Source organism: Hermetia illucens, chromosome 2 (genome assembly GCF_905115235.1).
Source record: "Hermetia illucens chromosome 2, iHerIll2.2.curated.20191125, whole genome shotgun sequence".
In the NCBI taxonomy this organism is placed as follows: domain Eukaryota; kingdom Metazoa; phylum Arthropoda; class Insecta; order Diptera; family Stratiomyidae; genus Hermetia; species Hermetia illucens.
In genome coordinates, this window is record NC_051850.1 from 68,220,442 (window position 1) to 68,246,521 (window position 26,080).

The window sequence follows — 26,080 nt, forward strand, 5'->3', positions numbered from 1 at the left end:
GAAAAAGTCGTTAAAAAGGCGGCTTCAGCGAATGCCCAAAACTAGTGGCAAAATATACTCAATCATACATGATCGTTTCTTTGTGCGAAGGAAGGATGTGTTCTAGGGGTTAGATTCGGAAGCGAATAAATTGGATTCATGGCCAACGAGCCTAAAACCCTAAAAACGCTAAGGTAAGAACAATTTCTACGGCGACTAGCGATGGGACGATGGTTGGTGGTAGAGCGTCACCCTGTAAGTTCGCTACTCTAGGTTCCCAGTCGTCATGGGTGTCTATGTTCGTCTTCTGTTTGTCTCGCTTCTTTAAACATATCACTTGTACACTTCATCAAAACTTATCACTTGATTTTTCGAACGCAAAAGAATTATCCTCATTGATCGCCTTCAGGAGGGTAAAAGCATCATTGGAAGTGCACCTAGCGAAGAGAAAAATTTTGGGTTTTCCATGTTCTCCTGAAGTTCGAATTGTTCTTCCATCCAGCATGTTCACTAGATTTAGTCCCCAATAACTATCAATTGTTTCCCCAATTAAAAAAAATGGCACGGATGTAAAAAATTGGCTACAACGAGGAAGGAATACTGTAAATGCTTATTTATGGAACTTGATGGTCCACACTATAAAAGTTGTATCAGTGCATATGACCCCGCTAAGAAAAATTTATCAGCTGGAAACTTCGCCTTCGTACATTCTAAGTTCCACGTAGAAAACACCCAAGCAATGGATCCCTGGATAGATCCTTCCCCAGCTTAGACTCCTTAATAGACGCCAAATATGAGTTCAACTAATGTATTATGTTTATAAAATATAAAGTGAAGGCTGACCCGCCAAGTTCATATTGTTGTAGGTACTTATAAGTCATACCTCACATGCTGTTTTAATTTAATATAAAAAAATTAAGTCATTCAAAAAATAGGCATGCACGCATCTATCATCAAATTTAATATGCACCTTGCAATGCTGCATCACCCGCTGCATATGATTTGTGCAACTCTGTCTAGGCTTGATTTTAATGACTAGGGATAACGACTGCTGACGTTGATGACATTCTTTGTGGGCTTCATGCTCCTGCGATATCGGTAGCTCGGATTGTGTTCCTGAGAAAACGTTTTGTGCATTTCCGCGACAGCCACTTTCCACAATCACCCTATTATTTGGACTAACACTAACGTTAGCTGCAGCTAATGATGCTTCAATCGAAGTCGTCGAAGTAGCAGCAGACGCAGTTAACGATATGTTTGGCAGAAGCAAGCTATTATGCGCAGGAACTGGTGTACATGTATCCTCATCAAAAGTTTCTACGCTGTCACAATTACATTCTACCGTCGTGTCGCTATTACTACTTAAGGAACATTCTAAGGAAGTTCGGTTCTGCTCATCGTCGTCGCAATGGTTACCCGGTAAATTAGTACTTTTAAAATCCGAAATGGACGGTGAAGTAGGCGTAGACGGCGGTAACATATTAATTATTTAAAAACCACGTAATTACTCGTAGGTATTCATTTTATCTCACTTACGCATAGACTATTTATAAAATTTATAGACGCTTAACAATTACAATAAAAATTTGTTTCTTTTAGATATATTAACACTATAAACTCTATTCATTCAACTTGCGATATATTTTATTATTTGTATATATAATTTTATTAGCATATATTCATATTATATTATATAATCATTCTTTTAACTAATTTTCTGTTGAATACATTAGGCAAATTAACGGCCATTTCTAAGCGGGGGAACGAAATTGCAAACTTTTCCGGGAAACTTAACACTATCACAGCACTACGATAATTGCAAACAATTCAACTGCAAATCACCACGAAATTCACCTTGTGCCTAATATTATCCCATTGTTCTATAACTCCTCCGTCTGAACAGACGACAAAATACATTAGGCACTTTTCACATTAGGGGCTGCATTTCCAGACACTTTTCACTATGCACTGTCATCATTTTTTCAGCAAAATTCAACTTTATGAATGGAAAATTATCAAAAAAGCAAATGCAACCTCTGTTTATTAGCAAAAATCGTTGTAGTTTTAATTCTTCCGATTTTCCATACAACATTTTATCGAGAACAGCGCAGAGGAAGAAAAGATTGGCTCAGTAGAAATGTCTCCATAACGATCGCGCAAAAGTATAATGTCATCCTACAAACTATAGGATTTTCGAGCAAAATTTCAGTTACAATAGCATTTACAAGATTCCTCGTTATTGAAATTCATTCAATTGCTAGTACCTAACAAAACACAATCCGATAGATCAAGGTATTGGACCCGGCTGAGATATCGGTAGGGCATTCGCTAAATCGCCAAATGTGCAGCGCAGGTAGAATGTCAAATAATCAATTTCTCCACCTTTTTATATCTTAGATAAATCTGGCAAATATTTATCCTAATTTCTTCCTGGTTATCGCTATTGAAGGACGAAAAGGGAATGAGAGTTCTATTCAAAAAAAAAAATATATAGTATATTTCCTTATAAACAATCCAAAAGATCTGAAACATACGGCCAGAAAGGCAAGCAGCTACCTCGGCGGGACAAAGACTTTTGTCAGACGAGAATCAGTGGACGTAAGGCGCAAGCAATGACAACGAAGAGGCGAGGAGAAGCCGACGCGAACAACTACGATTATCGCCTGGCAAATATAACAAAACAGCGACTTCCTGAAAATGAAATGGTTTCTGGGTGAAGGCTCCACAATTCAATAATCTTTTCAGCTATCCTCGGCAATGAAATCGATGTTGGGTTAAAAGACAATAAACTCAATCTTCTGGCCAAGAGGACACAAGCATTCTATGATATATGGGGTAACATTTAACGAATATGGCTGATATAAATGCCGGTTCATTTGTTTAAAAATGTTTAATGGCCCGTAAAAAATAAATTCCATGCATAAAAAATGCTGTTACTGCTGTGTTACAATGCCTGACATTCAGGGGTAATGGCATCGCCCAACTATACTAAACCATAATAGTCCTCTGACAGGAGTGTGGTAATCTTTCTGCGAAAGTATAATAGTTGGTGGCCAAAAAGCGATGCAAGCAAAAGCACCGACGCCCACAACACCACTGTGGAAAACAGGATCAGTACTCGTTCAAGCATTCTTTTTCACCTTCAGGCTGAAGTCTCCGTTAAGGTTCAGGACGGATTCCAAAAAGCGTGTATGAAATTTTCGAAAATGGACTCATTGTATAAATAATGCAATCTTCAGCGGCTCCAAGAAATCTATCCCAAGGATCAGATTGCATCCCAACTGAGCACTGACATATCCTTACTCCAACCATAGTCACTTGTATATTATGGTGCAGTTGCCGCTGTCAGTCTTCACGGTCACGTGACGTTCCTGGAATTCAGTGGAACTTTTCAACTTACACATCGGTAACAGAAGAAAAAGAATATTCAGATGAATTTCGAGGGTTACCTGCCTAGCACACTTAGCATGCTGAATGTATTGCCGTCAAAGACATCCGCCACGTATCTAGGGCATGAACGCACTCGGAGAAGCATTATTCATTGGTTTTATATGGCACTGAACCCTCTTTCATGACTACTGAGCGATGCTATGGCTTCGATGCCATTCTCGCCGACGAGATTCCGTCATATGTTGCCAAACTCCAAGATACACATAGGTGCATACATATTAATGACATAAATACTGCGTTCATTCTAAATAAACAAACATCATCTGTTACCGGTTGACGAAATTGATGTAAGGCATCTTCACGCATTTCTACTTTACTCCGGGCACAAAAACATACATATATGTTATGTACATAAATTAAAAGCGACTAGTAACACATATATTTATTATATTATTTACTACCCGGAAGCTTTATTAGCAAATAACTAAAGAAAAGCCAAGAACGTCCCAATGGACCCCACAGTTCATATAAGTTCACTTCATATTATATGAATATGACGTCATAACCGTCTTAAATAATAATAATCGTTGGCGCAACAATCCACATTGAATCAGGGCCTGGAAGTGTTTTAGAGCACTTCATTCAAGACCGTAACGGTACACTACAGGATTACAGTACCCTGTAGGAGGCAATGTGGTCAGGATTGCGCTCGCCCGAGATTATTACCCTGATTTTACTCAGATACTCATTCACAGCTGAGTCGACTGGTATCCGACCAGTGGGATTTGAACCGCGACCTTCCATACGACAGCTTTGCGCTCTAACCAATCAGCTATCCGAACATACCCGTCTTTGGGTGCAATAAATTTTCCTGAAATGCGAAACTTTGACTTTCTTCAACTTTGTTAATATTAGTTCGAATTCCAACTTTCCAGAATTGTGTCCTATTCATCCCAGGGGTACAAAATCAACATAGGCTATATATCTACGCTGATTTTATACCCCTGGGATGAATTTAAGGGGGATTTCCGGCAAATTTACTACTAGTAACTTTATTTCTGCAGATACCCAAAAGGGATGTATTTTGAGGCCTAAAATTCAAATAGATCCATCACAGTGATTTTTTCAGATTTTTCGGTTGGATAGGTTCTGAGAACCAGATTTGTTTCACTTTTTGGGACACACATTTTGAGCCCTATATCCCCTAGGTTACACCTAATATCGTATACTAATCGAACCCTTTCATTTAATACCCTACATGGCCATATTCCGTGAAAAAAATTGCACCTCTCTTTCGCTTCAAACAACACAAAATAGCGCCACTCGCTATATGTGAGGGCACACGCAGACCACATGTTCTCACCAAATTTCGTGACAACACGTCCAACCGTTTCCAAGTAAATCGAGTATGACAGATAGACAGGCAGACTCTATCTAGAAAAGAGAGTGACTATATATATGACTACTACATCATAAAACAGGTTAGCGAATTGTGAGAAACCATCAAGGAGAGAAAGTAAATCCTTCACCAGGACAACGCACCTCAATACAAAGCCAAAGTGACCATAACTGAACTGCTCGAGCAATCACCTTATTCTCGAGATCTGCAGTCTTCCGACTGCAAATTGTTTTCTTATCTCAATGGCCAGATAGCTATTCGGCGATAATAGGAGGTTAATAATTGCTGCAGAGGAGTTTATTTAACACACAAAACAATATATTTTGTACAGTGGTATTAATGCTTAAAAAACTGAACCAAATGTGTTGATGCTGTTAGGAGAGTATAAAGAAAGATCCGTATCTTTACATATTACATTACTTTTAGATCATCTTCTGTATTCATACGAACAGTAATAGGGAATACCAAACTAACACTATCTCGAGAAACGATACACATAAAACTATAGTGGAGCTTACTAATAACTAACCTGAGAGCTTGTTGATCAAATATTTCTACCATTCCAGACCTTAATACCATACGAAAATTGAGAAAATTTCTATCGTCAACCATAGGGAAGTTCATTTTAAAGTTAATATGGAACGTTATGAGTCGAAAATCTGTGTAAAAGTACCAAACATAGGAGGACAAAGTGACCCAGGAAATATATTTGTAAATCTCGTAGCAAGCAATCGAATAGGGGTATTATGAGTTTAAGGAAAATGATTTAACAGAAAAGGCTAATTGGCCAGGATGTTAGGATACTAGCATGATGAGCTAGCTTCATAAAAATATATTATTTTAAAGCGATCAATTGTTAAAAAATAACATACAAAATCAACAATTGTTCAGAGGCAATATTAAGAGGGAACAATATAATTCCATAGATAATGCAGTGCAATATGGCCTCTTATATCAAGTGAACCACCCTTATACGCTAGATAGCAGTCTCAAAGTATTAACAAACGATATGGTTTCAACTCAACAACAATTCAATACCGGTTTAAATATGCTCTTCATCATGTAATCAAGGGAAGGGCGATCTCAAATTTGGTTTATCTTTCTCATGCTATTTCATTTATTCCTGAGAGCTAAAAAATGGGATTATGCAAAGACAGACTACACAGAGTCTACCATAAATGGAAATTTAAGGGAAGAACGTTCGTGCCAAGAACTCATTACTGTTCACTTCCGTTCCTAACCAGGCCAGGAATCGTCACCGTACGCTCAACGCATCCTACAACAACCTTACATATAAATATATCGGAACAGAGAAAACTTTTCACAAAGTCATGCAGATAGTTTAATAAAAATAGATAAAGACCAACGAACATAGTCGTTTAAAAGATTTCTGAGTGAACTTTCTATATCAGCATTCTATAATACTTTTGAATGTCTTGAAGAAGCAATTTTACCAAAAATCTGTTCGAATGCTTGCTCTCTCAATTTCGGCTGTATTGCTTATGGAAGCAAGCACCTCTCCAGCCAACTGCAATCAGAATTACAGCAAAGTAAAAGAACCAACGATGTTTACCAAGTGCATAAACAAGGAAGCAACTTCCAAAATAAGATTCGAAATCGGAACATACACAGCTCTTGTTGACATTTACGTTTGCAGTCATTGCATAATTATTAGAAGTTGTCAGGCGAAGGGCTTGTCAGCATTCTGAAGTGGAAGGGAGCTTTTCTTGCACTCAAATCTACTGACAACACAGTACAATATCGTGAGACCCTTGCCGGAAACTAATTAAAAAGAGCCAGTTATTAGATAGGTATCCGAATTAATTGGAAGGACTAGGGCAGAAACCGCAACAACAAGGCATTAGTAAACATTTAGTTTTTTATAGCTGTCAGCAAACAAGCATTGTTTCGTATTTTATTTATTTTGAGAAATTGTCAATAAAATATGGAATTGCGCAAGCACTTGTGCCATGCCGCACTCTAAGCAACTTGCAATTTACATCTGCTTAATGTTCTCTTTTCCAATTTATTTCAATTCTATTCTTGCCGTTGAAGTACTGCAAATGACTCCCATAATAAAGGCAATGTACAAAGGGGCACCAATTGAATCAGAATCGCGAGTCAACCATGCGGTTCATTTCTGATCCAAAGCGGTAAGGACTGGTCGTTTCTAGAGGACAATGGAGCTTGCACGCACCTTGACCAAGCTCCAGTAGATAATTCGTATAACATACAACCACTTCAATTGCTGCTACTCTAATCAAAATTGATCACGCATAAACTAATTGGTTCAAGCCAAAGTTGCATTTGCTTTTTGTTTGCTTCATTCGTCGTATCCGCCATGGTAACATTTAACCTGACTAGATCATAATACATAATAGTCATTGAAAACCAGTAAGAGGACTCGTAAAGGACATTCAATCAATAACAATCGATGGCATGAAGTCACTGTAACCGAGGACAGGGTCTGCATATTTTCACACTACAGACGCATTTTCACTCATCTGAATTCACTTGTTCACAGTCTTTTCGCGTTCAACGCCGAATTACCCGAGATTTCCAGCAACCACTTTTGCAATATCGAGAAAACAACAACTTCGGAGTAGAATAATTAGTAATTACTTTAGAAAAACCGAAAAATAAACTAGGAAAACACAAATTTTCCACCCTTCTAACTTTGTCGGGGTCGGATTCGAAGCGGCCGTCGTCGTGGTTGTTTTCTTCGGTCGACGTCTCTCCCGACTACAAAAATGTCTGCACGAGTATTCCTCTTACTATACAACAACAGTATATTCTTCGCCACTACGGGGGACTTGGGGCCGATGGAGCTTAAAGTGTATGCTGATTTGTGACGTGCGCTCTACAGACTTTGTTTGCTTAGAACTTGAGATAGCTGCCACATCGTGTCTGTAAGAACACACAGCAAAAGCGCTTCATTTTCGCCATCATTCGCTCAATAAAGTAATCCTTAGCAGGAGGTGTTGCACACTCTTGCATTGGTATATTTAGCAGAGACGAGAGGTGTACATTTCAACTATCAAGAGTTTTCCAAACGACTAAATAATCAGGCAAATTTCGGTCCATGAAGAGTCCAATGGAAGGTACCCTCTCGAAGAAATGACACAAAACATTGAGTGATGTTTCACACTTCATGATTGGAAAGTATTTCAATCAAGCAATTTCTAAAATAGAATTCCACACATAAAAATAATAATTTCCGTTCATCAAACGGACTTAAATGTGAAGATACGGGGAGTGGATTCATTGCCATAAGTGTCAACGGTCGTATCATACATGGATTTATAAACGACAAACAACGGCCTCCACATTTAACTCGTCGGCTGTTTACTCACTGAGAGGAGTTAGTGAACATAGTTCCGAACAAATTACAATATGACATATAGAAAGCAAATCGGTTTACATTCATATTTTAATTTTATAAACATGTTGATATTCAGTAAATATTTTAACAAATGTGTAATCAAAACCCACGAACTTTCATTATTATGTTTCATACTCTTCCATAAATTGTCTACCGAGAGAATCAGGACGAATCAAAAGAGGCATTTACATTCGAAAACAGATCTGCTTCAGGACAATTCAACAAAAACACGGAAAAGAAAATTTTAGAGTCCCACAAACTTTGCCCCACAGCCACAATTTTTATTGCTATTTTTCAGTATATTCCATTATTACCTCCGGTTTAGTATGGTATTGTTATTCGCTAATGTTCTAGATTCAAACTTCAACTGTCTTAATAGGTCAATTACCTATAATACGACTTATGAAAAATGAACTAATAAATGTATACAAAGCAGTTTGATCGTTTCCAAATTGTAATAAACCACCATTATTAATTCGTTGGAAGTATGGCACGCATAAGGGCCGAAAATAGGCAATGGCGGTTATATCCCGACTTAAAAGAACTAATCCATAAATATTATAATTATAATAACTCCGCCGTAGCCGGCCTCAAGCCCAGTTGTGAAAGAAGAAGAGACGGAGAGCTTCAGTCTGAATGGCGGTACGCCACCGCAGCGTCTTAGGGGCAGGTGAGGAAAGTACAGGCACTTTGCAGTCTTGCAGATTATTCACTGAGGAAGCTATCGCCACACCTGGCAGTTAGGTATAAAATACAAATCCATCTTTTAAGAAGGAGAATTGTAAGGTCCGGTACGGATAATCGGCGGGAGTCGTCTGATTTGGTGACTGGGTCGGACTCCCGTAATGGACAACAAAGCGTCGAAACCGCTAGTCGTGAGGCGGTTCGACATCTAGGCATGACAACCAGGAGCATCGCTCCACCTGCTGCAGCTGTTTTGCCACAATCTGTCGTGGCCACTTCAGCAGGTTCGCGTAGGTAGGGGATGAAGTAGACTGAAGAAATGAACCCCTTCATCATGCGCTCCTAATACGAAATAACGGCTGGGGCAGGTATAACATCTTACCTCCCCTTGTTGCACCAAAGATTCGTCGAGCGTTTCTCGCAATTCGCGTACGTTACTCTGCAGTGACACAATCACGGCCATCATCAGGGAGCGTGTCCTGCTTGAAGTCACCGCGGAAACTGGTGACCGAGAGTCGACGGGGGCAGAGGCGGCGGCATCAACAACACCACATTTCACTGCAGGCAACAGTTTCAGTACCCGCCGAAGCACTCTTCTCCACCTTCCAGCTGAAGTTTCCGCTGACTTTCGGGACGAATTCCAAAAAGCGCGTGTAGAATTCTCGGAAATGGATCCTTTGCATAGACCAGGTATTCCTAGGCTCTATGCGTCTCCAGCAACTTCGAGAGTTCTATTTCAAATTAATCATGAGATTGCACCTCCACGGTGTACTGATAGGTCACTTCCGCAACTACAATCACTTGTGTATTGTGGTGCAGTTACGGCGGTCAGACTGCATGCTTTCGCATTATTGATTTAAGTGACCGAAGAGATCCACCATGGAAAATTCGTCTGGAACGTCGGCGGGACTCATTAAGGCTAGGCTGATTCAGATCGGTGCTGGCAATGCCAGCAGACAGGAGTGTGTGCAAAGGGTTTACAGGAACTATGTCATCCCCAGTGACACACCCGTAGTTGAAATTTTGGACGCACTAAAGCAGAAAATTTTTGACATATGCACTTGGTTCCGACGGTATAGCGAACGTCACTCCAGATGTGTCCAGAATGCAGTTTTTTCAAATCACTTAACAAATCTCAACAGAGCGTCCAGCCAGTTCAGTTTTCGATAACGGAGGCGAGAGAATATTGGGTTGCGCTTTTGGGGGCTACCCGCCCAGCATGCTGAAGATGCTAAGTGCGTCGACACCGAAGGCATCCACCATGCCAATACACCTGGCATGAATTTTGCGGATGTTACCGAAGAGGAAGTTCGACAAGCGATAAACAGCTCGAAGAACTGGAGGGGCCCAGGTATGGATCGGATGTACAATTTCTGGTGCAAAAAAATCACCAGTGTACACAGTCGGTTGGCACATAACATACATCATCATTAGTCGGCCTGAGGAATTTCCACCCTTCTTCACGGCGGGAATTATCTACCTTGTCCCAAAAAAGAATACGGTGCAGGGCCGCGCAGACACAAGACCGACTACTTGGTTACCAACCCTCTACAAATTCATAACGTCCATTATTAGTGGAAGGGTCAATGCGCACCTCGAGAACAACCACATTCTGTCCGAAGAGCAGAAGGGTTGCCGAGTCGGGTCGAGGGGTTACAAAGAGCAGCTCATTATCGACACGGTAGTTGTAGAATAAATAACTAGAGACCAAAAAAAACTCTTTAATTATATATCGATTATGCCAAGTCTTTTGACAGCGTACCGCATACCTGGCTAATCGATGTTTTACGTCTGTATCGCGTTGATACCAAACTAATAAAGTTCTTGGCGACAGTCCTGGAAGGGTGGCATACCCCCTTATCAATGCGTTCATCTGAGGGTGCCAATACCTCAAAGCCCATCCGTATACGGAGAGGCATCTTCCAGGAAGATTCGTTGAGTCCAATTTGGTTTTACATGACACTAAACTCCCTTCCATGGTTACTCAATGATACTAGAGGGCATGGATTCGCAATCAAATACGACCTACGTGCTAAGTGTGAGCTGATACCTTTGATGTACTTAGATGACATCAAGCTGTACGCTGGTACTGATTACCACCTTAGAAGTCTGTTGCGAATAATAGAGAGGTTCAGCCGTAATATTCGGATGGAATTTAGATTAGACAAGTGTCGAACCCAAACCATCCGCAAAAGTCATTACGAGCAATATGCCGGACATAGAATTGGTGACCTCCACATCGAAGCTATGACCGAGACAGACTTATACAAATACCTAGGAATTCTGCGAGGAAACCATGCTCGAGTTAGCGATCTGAAGGATGCTCTGGTGTCCGAATTCCTGCGACGTGCTGATGCTGAAATCGCATCTCTCGGGGAACAATAAGATAAGCGCATTGAATGTATTCGCTATCCCTTCACTCGCTTATGCATTCGGAATATTGCCGTGGACAAAACCGATTTGGAAAACGTCCAGCGGCAGATACAGAGTACTATGTCCAAATTCCCAATGCATCATCCAAACTCTGCCATGGAGCGGCTGAATCTGCCTTGTGACATTGGAGACAGGGGCGTGGTTGTCGTGGCAACACATCATCGGCAAGTCGACTCACTGCACGCTTATTTTTGCAGCGAAAATCAAGTGAGTCCCTTGCATGCAGCTGCCTCTGAGTGGAGTAAAGTCAGACCAAGAGCGGATCGATGAATGGAAGTCGAGGGCAATGCACAGTAAACACGTGAATTGTCTTTGACAGCCATTTGTCAATTTGCATTTGTCGAACAGATGGCTGTGTGCTGGGGAGCTCTTTGCTGAGACGAAGGAATTCATGTGTGCCATTCAGGAAAAGAAAATGTAGTGCAACTTGGAAAATTTACACTTTCACAGTTAAAGCCCGTATATAATTGGGAGGCCAACCGAAACAAATGAAGGAAGCAAAAGGGCCACTGCAGCGCGAGTAGAAATATATCTTATGATATTATTGCAGGAAATTGAAATTTTCATACCGGTTTAGCTGCGAAATTTTAAACGAATTCCGTAATTATCTCGCATTTTTTTTCAAAATTTTATTTATCGGGATTCAACCATAATTTTAAGGTGGAAAATTAATTCGTTTTATTGCATTAATGGAAAGATAAGATGCAATATAGCCCAAAATATGTTGTTTGTTCATGTTTCGTGTAGTAATGATATGCACATCGGTTTATTGTTGAGAAGAAAAGATCACAAGATCATTCGAAAACTTTACAAAGCCTCCCACCTCGCCGATATGCTCAATGTCCCAGTGTTCATCAAGAGGTAGAAACAAACTATCAAATTTTAACTTTCTTAATATGTATGTGGGTACGCAGATATGTAAGCAACATAACAAACAAATGCAAATTTTCAAAAATATAATACCATCTTCCACGAATTCGACTATCGTATAAACATAGCAACAAATTATAATCACCAGTAGGTTTAGAAGCTGTCCTTCAGATGTATTCACCACGAGGAGCATTGAAAAAAAATCAAGGTCACATACGTTTGTTTGCGTAATCAATTCATAAGTACTAGTAGCACAACGGTTATTAGTTTTTAATCGCAGAACTCAACACCGGTACATTCCACAATCCTTCATCCAGCAATTTGAAAATTTTCTTGAACCCGGCAAAGAACATCACAGTAGTGTGGCAACAGATCAACAAAAGCTAAAATCTCAGGATTTGATCGCTACCAATTAAAAATGCAACGCGCTAAATTTCCGAACTCGGGTACTGCTCATGTGCAGCGTAACATACATTGCGACGAAAGTTAATTTTAATTTCAAATATACTCGTAAAAGGCGACTAAAAAGGATAAAAACTTATAGGATAGCAACACGCAAATTTTGAAACTCCACAATGTCATGCTGGATCCAACCCCTTATAAAGAAGGACTTGACGCAATCTACTGTGCTCAAGTAAAAGCAAAGGCCGTTAGCTATCCTATCAGGATTCGTATGCGTCCCGATAACACTTTCGAAGACCTCCAGAATGCCTGCTTTCCCCAATTTGAACGCGGCGAGGCTAAATGGTGGTACTCTGCAGAGCACTCCTCTACCTTTTGCGAGACTACGCTATTGTACTCTGGAAGGCCTAAAGGACAAAGGTGTGGGACTGATGCTTACGACAACCTCAAGGCCCTGGGAGTCGGTTTCCGACAAATGCTGACTGGGAGATTCCAGTCCGGAATTTCAATAGTACGGTGTTATGCACCACCGAAGATTTCCGATATAAAGGCGAAGGAGGATTTTTTGAGAATTTGAATGCAGTCCAAGAGACGCTTCCTACAAGTGACATTGTAATGATGATGGGTAATCTGAATGCCAAGATGGGCTCTTGCAACACATTGCTCGGGCATGCGATGGAGAAACGCGGTTTTGGTGACCGTATCGGTTTGTGGATTTCTGCCGCTTCCACCGCCTCGTCATTGGTGACGCATCATTGCTCGGACACACAGCTTGGGTTCCACCTGACCGGAAACGTACGAGCAATCAAATTGACCATATTGCTAGCAGCGAAAAGTTTAGGAGTTTTCTTCAGGGTGTTTGTAACAAGAGGGGCATTCACATCGACATCATAATTTAATGTTCGCTTGTCCTTGCTTTAGTGCTGCGTCCATCCAGTTCAATTTTGTTTAGTGGGGAGAGCCGCAGCTCGAAACATTCCGGTCTATGAACTATCCCCAGAAATCGCCTGTTCTATTTCTTCCGCTTGCGGCGCTTTGCGAATCTGAGAGCATTCTCCAGAGGCAGAGAATACGCAGATTTTTCATTACCTAGGAGTCTTTCTCTGAGATCTAAGGCTTTGATAACATGCTCCAAAGACAGAGTCCACGCAACTTCGTTAAAGAAAACCGTATCGATGCGTTTCGTCTGAGCTCTGAGAAGACCGGATAGCTGCATATGAAATGCAGGGTCGTCTCCTCCTCCTCCTCACATTGGCTACATATAGCCGAGACACCATCATTCCAACTTTTCCATTGGTAGCTTAAGGAGCAGTGTCCTGTTAACAGCCCTACTAGGGTTTTCATCTTTCCTCTTGAGTACGACGATTGGAGGGGTTTTTCTGTGCTTCCTGCCGTCACAAAAGTAACAGCGTCAACTAAGAATGTATCTGAACGTATTGATCAGAAAGCGGAACTAGCAATTGATAAGTCACGCAGTAAGGAACTCCATTGCTAACTGCCGACGCTTGGGTCGCCAAAAGAAAACTTGGCGCAAACCAGCGTAGGAGCATCTCGTGATATCTTGGGGGGAGAAGAATCGCATTTCAGCAAGCTGTCAGCGGTGGCTCATGGCGCGCTATGCCATATTCACTTATGAATGGTAACCATTCAATAAGTTGAACGACCCTTTAGGAAAACCTTAGGAATTTTTGTCATTTTATAGTACATAAACGGAAACACACCGCCCAACAGGAACACACATGAAAACAAATCGGAATACCACTGGCGCTTCGAGTATAAAGGTTTGTGCTCATCTTATGTGAGAAACTTTCTACGCACATTTTTCCATTCGTATATGGCTAAAAACCCAAAATATTTCTTCATTTTTTTTACAAACTACAAGAAATATGTTGTATTTGGGTTAAATTTCTAAAATATGCTAATATACTATTATTAACTTTATTTGTGCAGATATCAGGATGGGATGTATTTTGAGGCCTAGATTTCGTTTAAATACACCACTGTGATTTTTTTCAGATTGTTCGGTTGACTAGGTTTTGAGAACGAGACTTGTTACACTTTTCGATTGTCATATTTTGAACCCTCGCTCCCCTAGGCTTCATCCAATATCAAATATGGAACCAATTTCGAAAAGTACTAATTGAGCCCTTTCATTTAAAAAATTTTCTACCCTCCATTCACACCTTAAACTTAACATAAAATGGCGCCAATGTATGTAAAGGGAACAACAGACCACATGCTCTCATTAATTTTTCGTGACAATCGGTCCAGCCGTTTCCGAATAAATCGGATGTGACAGACAGACAGACATCGACACGATTCTAATAAGATCTTGTTTCACGCAAAACTTTAAAAAAGTTGCTTCACTGCTGCCATGATTCCGGCCATTCTAATTGTCTGAAATATAAAAACCCAAACGCCCCTTTAATCTTGAGACTCGAGGTTGTACATAGAACTAAAAGAAAGTTATAATCCCAAAAAAAATCGTTTGTACCCGTTACGAAAAAATCGCACTTTATGGAGCTTTAAGCTAATGAAAAAAAAAACGAACTAATCTTAATAATAGTTCAACTTGTTGTAGTTATATATGTACTAAGATTTTGTAGAAAATTAAGCAGAATCAATCAAATAGCTTTTAAGATATCAGCAGCAGTTTAACAAAATTGTGTTTTGAGAAAAGATCGTTTGAAAGTTGTTATATAACGAGCGGGCTGCTTGCTCCGATTTACGGCCTTAACTTTTCAACAACTTCGAATTTCGCAAAAATCTGTTTTAGACGTGATTTATAAAAAAAAACAAAATCGATTTTTTTCTGACACAGGAGGAGATAACAAGTTCAAGGTCACTTACAAAAATTTTATTTTTAATTTTTATTATAGAATTGTTTATCTAATGGATATTTTCTTGGTACTACGATAGTATTGTCAAAAAAAACCACAGGAACAAATTTAGGAACTGTGTTTTGAGGCAATAGCATCGCCCACATTAGTCGACAAATTGGGTATTTCATTCGATTTTAAGGGAAGTGCCCTAACAACCACATCCATATCCAAAATAAATATCCCCCATTTAAATGCAAACTAGAGCTCACTATCAAACCGTAAAATCAATTTAACGAAGGTTAAACAATATTTTTCAGCGGTTTGAAGAATTGGTCAGGCAGCTCCCTCGATGTGAGCCCCATCAATCGTTTTTGGAGGAAGTAGTGTTTAAGGAACCTACATCAGCAGTTATCAATCTCTAACTAGACGAATACGAAGTAGATGGGACTAACTTAGCAAAGACTATGACTGACTGACTGGGATATTTTGATAAGGCGAATAACTGGATGCCACGAAATGAGAAGATGTCACACCAAATATTAATATTTTCATCTAGTACTTCAGACTTTTTACTTTAATGTGATATTGACATTTTACACAATTGCACTTGGATGCCCACAAAAGAGTTACGCTGGGTTGCTTCTTTCCGATTTTTTTTTCTAATCATGAATTGAGATCTTATGGTTAGAATTAAACCAGTTCATCTTAAGTTTCGCAACCAATCTCGCTACTGAAGGTGATAAGATAAAAATTATTATACTACGATCGGAAAATGTATGAGGCTACTAGGTCTATTGAGAAGTTTTGTTTTACTCAAAACCTTAAAAAGAAAGACACTCCAATACACTGTTCAAATTACTGTCCCATTCGGTTGTTATCCCATATTATGAAGATTTGATTGAACAATTCTTTATGACATCCTTCAAATTACCATGAACCTACGATTACTCACAGAGAAACGCCGCGAGAAACATAGTTCTCACTACATTGCATTCCTGGATTTAGAGAAGGCGTTTGACCGTGTGCCACATAAACTCATCTGGTATGTTTTGTGACAACCCCTAATGCCAAAATATCTCATTCGATGTCGTTGTTCGCCCTGATTCCCTCTATAATTCTCAGTGCTAGCCGACTACCAAACACAATGAATGGCGTCTCGCGGTAATGGAGACGAGGATGTTGCGCTGGATCACTGGCGTATTACGAGAACAGTCGCGATCGTTACGGGATTGCATCATCGAAAATTTACGAGATAGGCATTTTCGATTGCACGGTGATGATAACTCACTGTCTAATGTTAGCTTGAACATCCTGGTCGATGTAAAACGATGCAAGGCCGACCGGAACAACGATAGCTTGATATGCTAGATGGTGATTCGAGAGCTTCTTGAGTTTCTCCCTCGTAATTTGTAATTTTCGACCCTAGACAGCACCGACTTGAACAGTTCAGTTTATGGCTTCTATTTTCATTGTTTAAAACTGACCCATGTTATCAGATATTATTTCTTTTGCTTTTGGTGTTAGCGCTGCCACTGTATACTTCGTCTTATCTTCATTATTCTGCAATTTTATGCCGCTCCGAATTGGATGTATGTATATATGAATTTATTGGAGGCAGGCAGCGCTACGTCATATATCATCCCCCAAGCAGGAGCACCCGTTGACAGTTCTTAATCAATTCAACTTCATCCTTCTCCACACTTCTCCACTCTTTAACCGATAAAATTATCGGGTTAAAATCATTAAAATTTCCTCTAGACTGAATGATTTGCAAGATAATATCTTCTTTCAAACTATTGCTGGAATTGTAGTTTTGACTTCACGGGGGAAGGGAAGAGGTACGCCACGATATTAGGAACTCTGTGGCTATCAAAAATATTATTGCAAAGTCAACATTTTTCGCACATTGCCATTTATGTACATAAAGTGACAATGGTATCCCTAGTTGATTGAACATTTAACAAAATAGACCTGTTCTGTTGCGTCACTAGGCAAAGTACGAAATGGACCTGGTTTCGAAAGTTGGAAATATGAAACTTAAATAACAACATAATGACCTAGAGACCATAGTCGAAGCATTATGGACACATATCAAGAATGAATTTAAAGCAATAGCAGCAATCGTATAATACACCGTTAGGCAAAGGAATTTATGGCTCGGTGAAGAATACTTGGTTGATAAGCAGTTGGAGTCAATGTGTCCTAGACACTGGGTTCTAATAATTTTGCCAAAGCACCACTAAAATAGAAGAACATTATAAGATGTTTATTAGATGTTGTGTATAACCCTGGCCGCAAATCAGATTTTTATTTTAGTTTAACATTTCAACCAAATAAAATTCACATATTTATTTAGAGCCACATCCAATGCCACGCAAGCCTCGATCAAACAACAACATGATCTGAAGCTCTGTTATGGGGTCAACATAAATTAGAGTAATTGTAGCAAATAAATGTATCCAGCCGCATCACTAAAGTAATTTAAGGGTGTATCAAGTATGACTGTCGCTGCATACGACCTGCACATTAAATATGTCTCTAAAAATAGAAATAAAGCGGAACAAACGATTCTCTAGAATATTTTAGATCATCACATTACTTTGTTTAGAACTCCTTTTACGCGCACTTAGATATACATACCATTCCACATGCGCCAATTCATGTCTGAGCCAGATTTTCTATAAAAGCATCTAGACAATTCAGACACTGGAATTATACAGTTAATCTCGACTTTAGATTATTACTCCAACAATTCTAAGTTTAGTCATACTTCACTGCAATTTGTAGATATCAAGAATACTTAAAGCATTGCAATATGCGCGTATATTCCGTTCGTAATATGAACTCTACGTATTTCATTTTAAATTTATTTCCAAAAAAGAAGGAAAAGGATGAAATCGCGAAAAGATAAAATCGGTATATGATATAGTCTTGAAATTAAAACATAGGGCGTCAGGTTGAATGATCTTAAAGTCTTTCCTTTTTTCCGCCTCCGACGGGACTGAAATCTTGATCACATAATTCTTAAGTGTTTTTCTAACCTTTTTAATCAAAGGAAACTTACAAACCATTAACACGTTCGCTGCGGTCCCAAAATACTGAGACTCACACTCACACAAACATCATTGCGAAAGAACCAGTTCCAATTTTCAAATAGAATCCTGTCTTGGAAATTCCCATTGTCTGTTGACTTTCTCTCGAGCGGAAACTTTTTCTGTAACTGATTTCCTTTGAACTTTCAATGTATTATCAAATGTTTATTTTTTTAATGTATTTTTTCAATTAAGGCGCTAGTATCTAGCAAGGAAAACTTAAGCAAAAATATATTTGAAAATAAGTTCAATTTGTTTCACACTAATTGGATTTCTTGTTATAAAAAAAACCTTGCCAGTATGTATCATTTCCGACATACTATACCGCAAGGACAGCTTTAGACCCTCACGCGATATTCTATCCATAGACTCCCAGAGCGCATTAACCATGCTTTCATGCTATCTATCGCATTCGATTTTTGAAACTGTCCTCGAACTCTCTCCAGGACTTGCCAGGAAATCTACACTACTTCTCATTTGCTCGTGGCTTAAAATAATGGGTTCCAACAGATGCCATAACCTTATTTAATATTTCACCTTTTCACTTGCACTTCCATTTTCTAGCCGACATTCCACTCTCCCCCCAGCTCCTCGTTTAAACTTATATTTCGCCAAGAAATCGCACATCGCATCGTAGACAAACGTTATGAAAGCTTGAAAATTTTTAACAAGCTACCTCCATATAACAGCAGGGACAGAAAGGATTGCCCCGAAACTGCCTCTAGTTGGAGTTATTATAAAAATACCTGAATTTCCAGAAAAAAATCTGCGACGATGAGAATCAAAGTCCCATCTCATGCTGACAATGTTTTGTTGAGAATTTCGTTAACTAAACTCCCATTCTTGATAGACTTTTTGTATTGAAAAATAAAAACTGCTGAATAAAAAGAATCAGCGTCAAATTATTTTGTGGGGTGGTGAAGTCTAGTCCCCGGAATTTAGCGCCGTCACTGCATTAAACGGAATTAATTCAATGCTGCTGTTATAGTGGTCTAGGAGCCAAAAGAACCTGGTCCAAAAGAACTCCGGTAAGGACTAAATTCGGTATTCAAAGGGTTTTTGGTTCGACGATCACGAATCTAAAACCTACTGACCAGAATTTTGAAATTTATTTTCTTTACCTGAGTGAAATTATGCGATCTTTCCAAAGATTAATTATCTGAAATAATAAAAAACTTGTTTCTTTTTCGTTGGTGTGGATATTTATTCTTGCAAATACCAATATTTCGGGAACCACTTGTTCCCTTCATCAGTGCTTGTTAGCACTGAAGCACAAGAATAAATATCCACACCAACGAAAAAGAAATAACAAAATAGTTATCGTTCCGATGCTTGTAGTTCTTCTAAATAAAAATAAAACTAGGTAGCTTGCTCCTACTACAATATATTTGAATAGTTAGTAAATACGTATTTCGAAAGCTACTTACTTTCTTCCTCAGTACTTAAGCTACCCTAGCTAGTTTTATTTTTATTTAGAAATAATAAGTTTTTTATTATTTCAGATTTTCTTTAATTCTACATATTTGCAGATTATATAGAGGTTGATCCGTTATGAGCTGAATTATATTGGCGTTGCAGCATTGCAGCCTGGAACCCAACACTCTGACTCAGTGAACTCTTCGATCGAATTATTAAGAAGAATAGATGTAAGGATGTTGAAATTACCGTCCGATTTAGTTGTTGCCTCTTACCAGCGCTTTCTTGACAACTGCATTCGCGACATTGTTCACATTAGCGTAAACCAAAATGGAATTTGCCAAGAACTGTGGAATACTGACACAATACAATCTGCACAGTTATTCACAGTGAAATACCGTGAACACCAACACCCTCTCCACATTACATTCATCGATCTAGAGAAGGTAGATCGCGTGACACACAATTTCATATTGTATGCATTACTATTAGGACCAAAAGTTTCTTCCTTTGGTTCATCAAGTATGGCACTTATATCGAAACCGTGCCATGTTTGGCGGGCCTCAGCTAGGAAGCAGCCACGCACCGATCCTCTTCTTTTATGTCATGCACATACTATTATACTTTATGCGTCAATTAAACTGTTGCAATCGAAGACACTGACAGCGAGCTGCTCAAAACTGAAAAATTTAAATATCGTTCACTTTTTTTCTCCCTGTTCTTCCGCATTGAGTTAATAGAGGCAAAGATGGTACAAGGTATCCGCGAAATAAGACGCTTTCATCACTGTCCTGGGCCTAAATATCCAAGCCAAAGGCAAACGACCCAAACGCTGAGTGAAACAGCGATGACTTGATACGCTAAATAGTAATAGTGATAGTAATTTAACTCCGCCTTTCACCGGAAAAAGTGGGCAACGCGATCTAGGTCAACCCGTACAACCCAAATTTTAGTTTTGTTAATCAGTTTGATGGCTAATACTCACAAGGGTAGATTTGCAGTTTTAAAGCCGTGCGGAAAATATATATTAATATCGTTGCTCCCAAAAATATATTCGCAGTTAATTCAAGGCATCAGATAAAATGTTCACCATCCCGGATTCGGGAAAGAACGCGCTGCTAACACATCCAGAAAAACCAAAATCCATAGGTCTCTAGCTTAACCTTAACCTATATAAACTCTAATCCCTCTAAATCCTCACCAATGAAAACAAGTGAGTCCAGCTCCAGTCAGTGATGAGAAGCCACCGCAGCAAATCAGTCAAAGCAGAATGGACCGGTGGCCCACAAAGCAAAAGCCGGAGTCATTTCCCCTGACTTCATCACGTGTGCGATAAGATCACAGAAGTTTTTTGTTCCTTCGTCTAAAGTAAGGACGCTTTTCGGCAGATTTGCGGCCCATCCGCGATCATTTTAAATCACCTTTATAAATCTCCATTGCTATATATATTATTTATATTATTAGCTAATGCAATTTTAGTTGTTTTATAATATAATAATAAGCGTTCGTGCAACAATCCATATTGGATCAGGGCTTTGAAGTGTGTTAGAGCATAGTAACCTGTAGGAGGGAATGTGGTCAGCATTGCGCTTGGCGTTGGCCCCCTACATGAGGATGGACGATTCTGTAGCCTACACAATGACGAAATCTATGAGCAATACCATGACCGTCTGGTTGTGGATAATATCCGGCTCAATAAGTTACGGTGGGCGGGTCACTTAATCCGTATAGATGAGGATGATCCCACCCGGAAAGTCTGTAAGGGCAATATCTATGGTAGAAAAAGAAGACGAGGCAGACCCTGCCTAAGATGGAGCGATGGCGTAGGTCAGGACGTCAGACAGCTTGTAGGGATATCGAATTGGTGCACCTCGGCGCAAAACCGGGATGTTTGGAGTTCCTTATTAAGGCAGGCCTAGACCGGATACCGGTTGTTGCACCATTGATGATGATGATGATGATGATTTTATCTTAAGTTCTAGTGAGGAGCCCCATCCGTGCGAAGTAGAAATGCAATTTGTTTCTTGTTTCTTCTCAAAATGTAGTCACATTGACTATCAAATGAAAGCACAAAGTTGGTAGTTTTCAGAACTTTTAATATGAGTTTAAAAATAGGGGAGTTAGTGCTTAAAATGAACATTCAAAAAATAAAAACAGTGTCATTCAGAAGCTATCCAACCAAGGATTCTGGAAAAAATCATATATAAAATCTAGGCTTTCTAATATGTCCCATTTCAAAATCCGCTCGAATAAAGTTAATAAAAGATAAAAAGTATAACATTTTGCAACAATATAGAAAATTTGGTGCAAATTCCACTGATAATATTGGTACGCTTACTTGAAAGATACAGAAACTCACAAGAGTCCTACAAGAAACTCGATGGTGTGGTGCCAAAAACTACGACATAGAACGTAAACGCGATAAAAATAGCTATAACCTTCTCTGCTTTGGCAACCCACTCAGTCAATGTGGTGTTGGCATTGCCATCTCTGAGGATTTCCGTGATGCAATCAAAGAAATCAAGCGATTTGATCACGACGGATGAAGCTCACCATATCAGTCGATCGCACTATTCCCTTCTTCACCGCATTCGGGCAACTTTCGACACAAATACTTATAACGTGCCTGCAATCCTCAACATCAGCCGTTCATTGCTACCTTGCGAATCAAGCCACACATAAAACATCGTGAGGAAAGCACTGGCATGGTGGCGATTTTGTGAGAAAAGTGGAAAAAAAACATCTTACGAATGTCGAAGAATAGGACAAAGCAACCCTCGGAGTCACCAAGCCCGGTAAGCGATTCATCAAACGAAATACTTGGTTTTGAACTGACTATGTCCAAATGAAGGTCCACAAAAAAAAACGCCTCTACCATAAGTTTCTTGTCGATAAAACACTGGCCAAATTTACATGAGAGATCTATATCGACTTCCCAAAAGCCGACACCAACGCACACCATATACAGTACACTTATGACGCATTAATGACACAAACAATACTTTACCTACAGATCGACAAACCACGATGAATAGATGGTGTTAATATTTCGAGGAGATTTCAACAGGAGCATTTGTTCATTCTCCACTTCCACAAGCACTGCCGATATTTGGAGCAATTCCATCTGTCAGGGAGATTGAAATCGAGGAAGCAATCAAACGAAAGAAATCGGACAAGGCAACAAGCAAGTCATGAAAGCTAAGCTTTGGAAAGCGAAGGGCTGGGATTCAACCCTTTGGCTCAGTGAGTTCTTCAATCGGATTAATGAGGTGGGCAGAACACTATCCCGATGGCAAGAAAACACTACCCTTCCAAAATTGAAAAAGAAAGGTAGTCCAGCAGAATGTTGAAATTACCGCCCTATCCGATTGCTGTTCCATGCTATGAAGATTTTTGAACGCATTCTTTACAAACGTCTTCAGGACATCGTTCAAACAACCTTTAATTAGGCCGGATTCGTCAAGAATTGAGGAATATCTGATGCGACACACGCTGCGTCGTTACTCATAGAGAAATACCGTGAGAAGTATCACCCTCTCTTCGGTGCATTTCTAGATTAAAAGAAAGAATTTGACCGTGTGCCACAGAAACTCATCTGGTATGCTCTGCAACAACACCTGGCGCCAGAGAAGCTTGTGCGATGGATCAAATTGCTCTACCACGATCCGAAGAATAAAATTCGAAATGTCGCGGGTATATCCAAATCGTTTCTGTCGCTGTTCACTAAGAAAGCGCACATCATGTCAGTGTCATAATGAAATCAATAGACTGCACTGCATTTTCTTCACAAAATGAGGAAAATCTCGTTTTGCTATAAAGCCAATTGATTTTCGAGCGATAGTCAAATATCTCATTGACCATACCGTTGCCTTCAAAATGTGCACAATAAAAGATGCTTGACAAAAGCTTGGATAAAACCGTCACTTTGGGGACGTACATTTCACTTCAATATTATGTCCGCAATTACATCTTGTAATTTGACTGTCGTGCAGTAATAAGAATACTTTTGCTATGTGAACGGCAGACATCTAGAACATCGTGTCAGGATAGGCTTGTCAATGCTGAGTCGCTGTTAAAAATGATATATCCCTAACGCAAGTCAAATTGGCTATCACGTCCCAAAACAATATCAAAATATTAGACAGAACACGAAAACGATGAGATGGAGAGAAGAAGGTAAGAAACAGCCAGATAGTCCTTAGGAATCCGATGAGTGATGCGATAAAATCCCGATTCCATTATGTGCTGCTTAGCAGCGTGAAAAAAAGGGATATTATAAGTAAAAACTACGACAAATAAACAATATCTCAATTCGGTGTACCACTTCGCAAATGATTTACCCGCAATGTCTTCTGGTGAACTAAAAAATAAACGTTAAAGGTAGACTTCTCATCCATGGTGACAAGCAGCTTAGAAATTGTAAAGAACACCACCAAAATTCTAAATGATATCTTAACTAGTGTAGCATCAGTGATTCCATAATTATGCAGTAGCCTACGATATCCACTTGGCGTAGGCCTATAATGCATGCATGCTATTAATATTCCTAACTCTATTTCTTCAGCACTTCGTTGTGGGAGGATTGGAGTAGTAGATTTACAACAACTCGGAAAGCAATCATATCTTAGAAAAAGGTTTTCTAAGAAAAACAAAAAACAATGTTCCTAAACTATAAGGAATTTAAAAGGAAGATTTTTTTAAACTACTACATATTCATCATCATCATCAACGGCGCAACAACCGGTATCCGGTGTAGGCCTGTCTTAATAAGGAACTCCAGACATTTCGGTTTTGCGCCGAGGTCTACCAATTCGATATCCCTAAAAGCTGTCTGGCGCCCTGAACTACGCCATCGCTCCATCTTAGGCAGGGTCTGCCTCGTCTTCTTTTTCTACCATAGATATTGCCCTTATAGACTTTCCGGGTGGGATCATCCTCATCCATACGGATTAAGTGACCCGCCCACCATAACCTATTGAGCCGGATTTTATCCACAACCAGACGGTCATGGTATTGCTCATAGATTTCGTCGTTATGTAGGCTACAGAATCGTCCATCCTCATGTAGGGGGCCAAAAATTCTTCGGAGGATTCTTCTCTCGAACGCGACCAAGAGTTCGCAATTCGCAGGTTTCCGAGGAATACATAAGGACTGGCAAGATCATTGTCTTGTACAGTAAGAGCTTTGACCCTATGGTGAGACGTTTCGAGCGGAACAGTCTTTGTAAGCTGAAATAGGCTCTGTTGACTGAAAACAACCGTGCGTGGATTTCATCATCGTAGCTATTATCGGTTGTGATTTTTGACCCTAGATAGGAGAAATTATGAACGGTCTCAAAGTTGTACTCTCCTATCTTTATACTTACCGTTTGACCAGTGCGATTCGGTGTTGTTGATGGGTTGGTTTTCGGTGCTGACTTTGTCACCATATATTTTGTCTTGCCTTCATTGATGTGCAGCCCAAGATCTCGCACCAATCGCCATCTGCTCGATCTGGATGAAAGCAGTTTGTACGTCTCCGGGTCGTTCTTTCCATGATGTCGATATCGTCAGCATAGGCCAGTAGTTGGGTGGACTTAAAGAGGATCGTACCTCTTGCATTTACCTCAGCATCACAGATCACTTTCTCGAGGGTCAGGTTAAAGAGGACGCATGATAGGGCATCCCCTTGCCGTAGACCGTTGTTGATGTCGAATGATCTTGAGAGGGATCCTTCTGCTTTTATCTGGCCTCACACATTGGTCAGATCAGCCTAGTCAGTCTTATCAGTTTCGTCGGGATACCGAATTCTCTCATGGCCGTGTACAGTTTTATCCTGACTTTGCTATCATAGGCGGCTTTAAAGTCGATGAACAGATGGTGCAACTGTTGTCCATATTCCAACAGTTTTTCCATCGCTTGCCGCAGAGAGAAAATCTGATCTGTTGCTGATTTGCCTTAAGTGAAGCCTCTTTGGTATGGGCCGATGATGTTCTGGGCGTATGGGGCTATCCGGCCTAGCAAGATAATAATAATAATAATCGTTGGCGCAACAATCCATGTTGGATCAGGGCCTTGAAGTGTGTTAGAGCACTTCATTCAAGACCGTAACGGTACACTAGGAGGCAATGTGGTCAGCATTGCGCTCGCCCGAGATTATTACCCTGATTTGACTCAGGTACTCATTCACAGCTGAGTCGACTGGTATCCGACGTCAAATCACGATACAAATT

The 26,080-nt window shown here is 39.9% G+C and overlaps 1 protein-coding gene across 5 annotated transcripts in view; it reads right to left on the bottom strand.

The window, feature by feature from the left end:
• Positions 1-26,080, bottom strand: part of LOC119650458 (hippocampus abundant transcript 1 protein) — a 70,319-nt gene that overhangs the window by 42,216 nt on the left and 2,023 nt on the right. Inside the window, exons 1-2 of one of the 5 annotated variants that reach the window (XM_038053317.1) lie at positions 7,319-7,524; positions 950-1,975 (exon numbers count right to left, since the gene is read on the bottom strand). The exons of 1 other annotated variant lie outside the window; for it this stretch is intronic. In XM_038053317.1, coding sequence (XP_037909245.1) covers positions 950-1,459 — 510 coding nt within the window. In that variant the 5' untranslated portion in view covers positions 1,460-1,975; positions 7,319-7,524. Of the gene's footprint in view, positions 1-949; positions 1,976-7,318; positions 7,525-26,080 lie in introns of those variants that run through there. 3 more of the 5 variants (XM_038053315.1, XM_038053314.1, XM_038053316.1) reach the window with 3 other exon arrangements.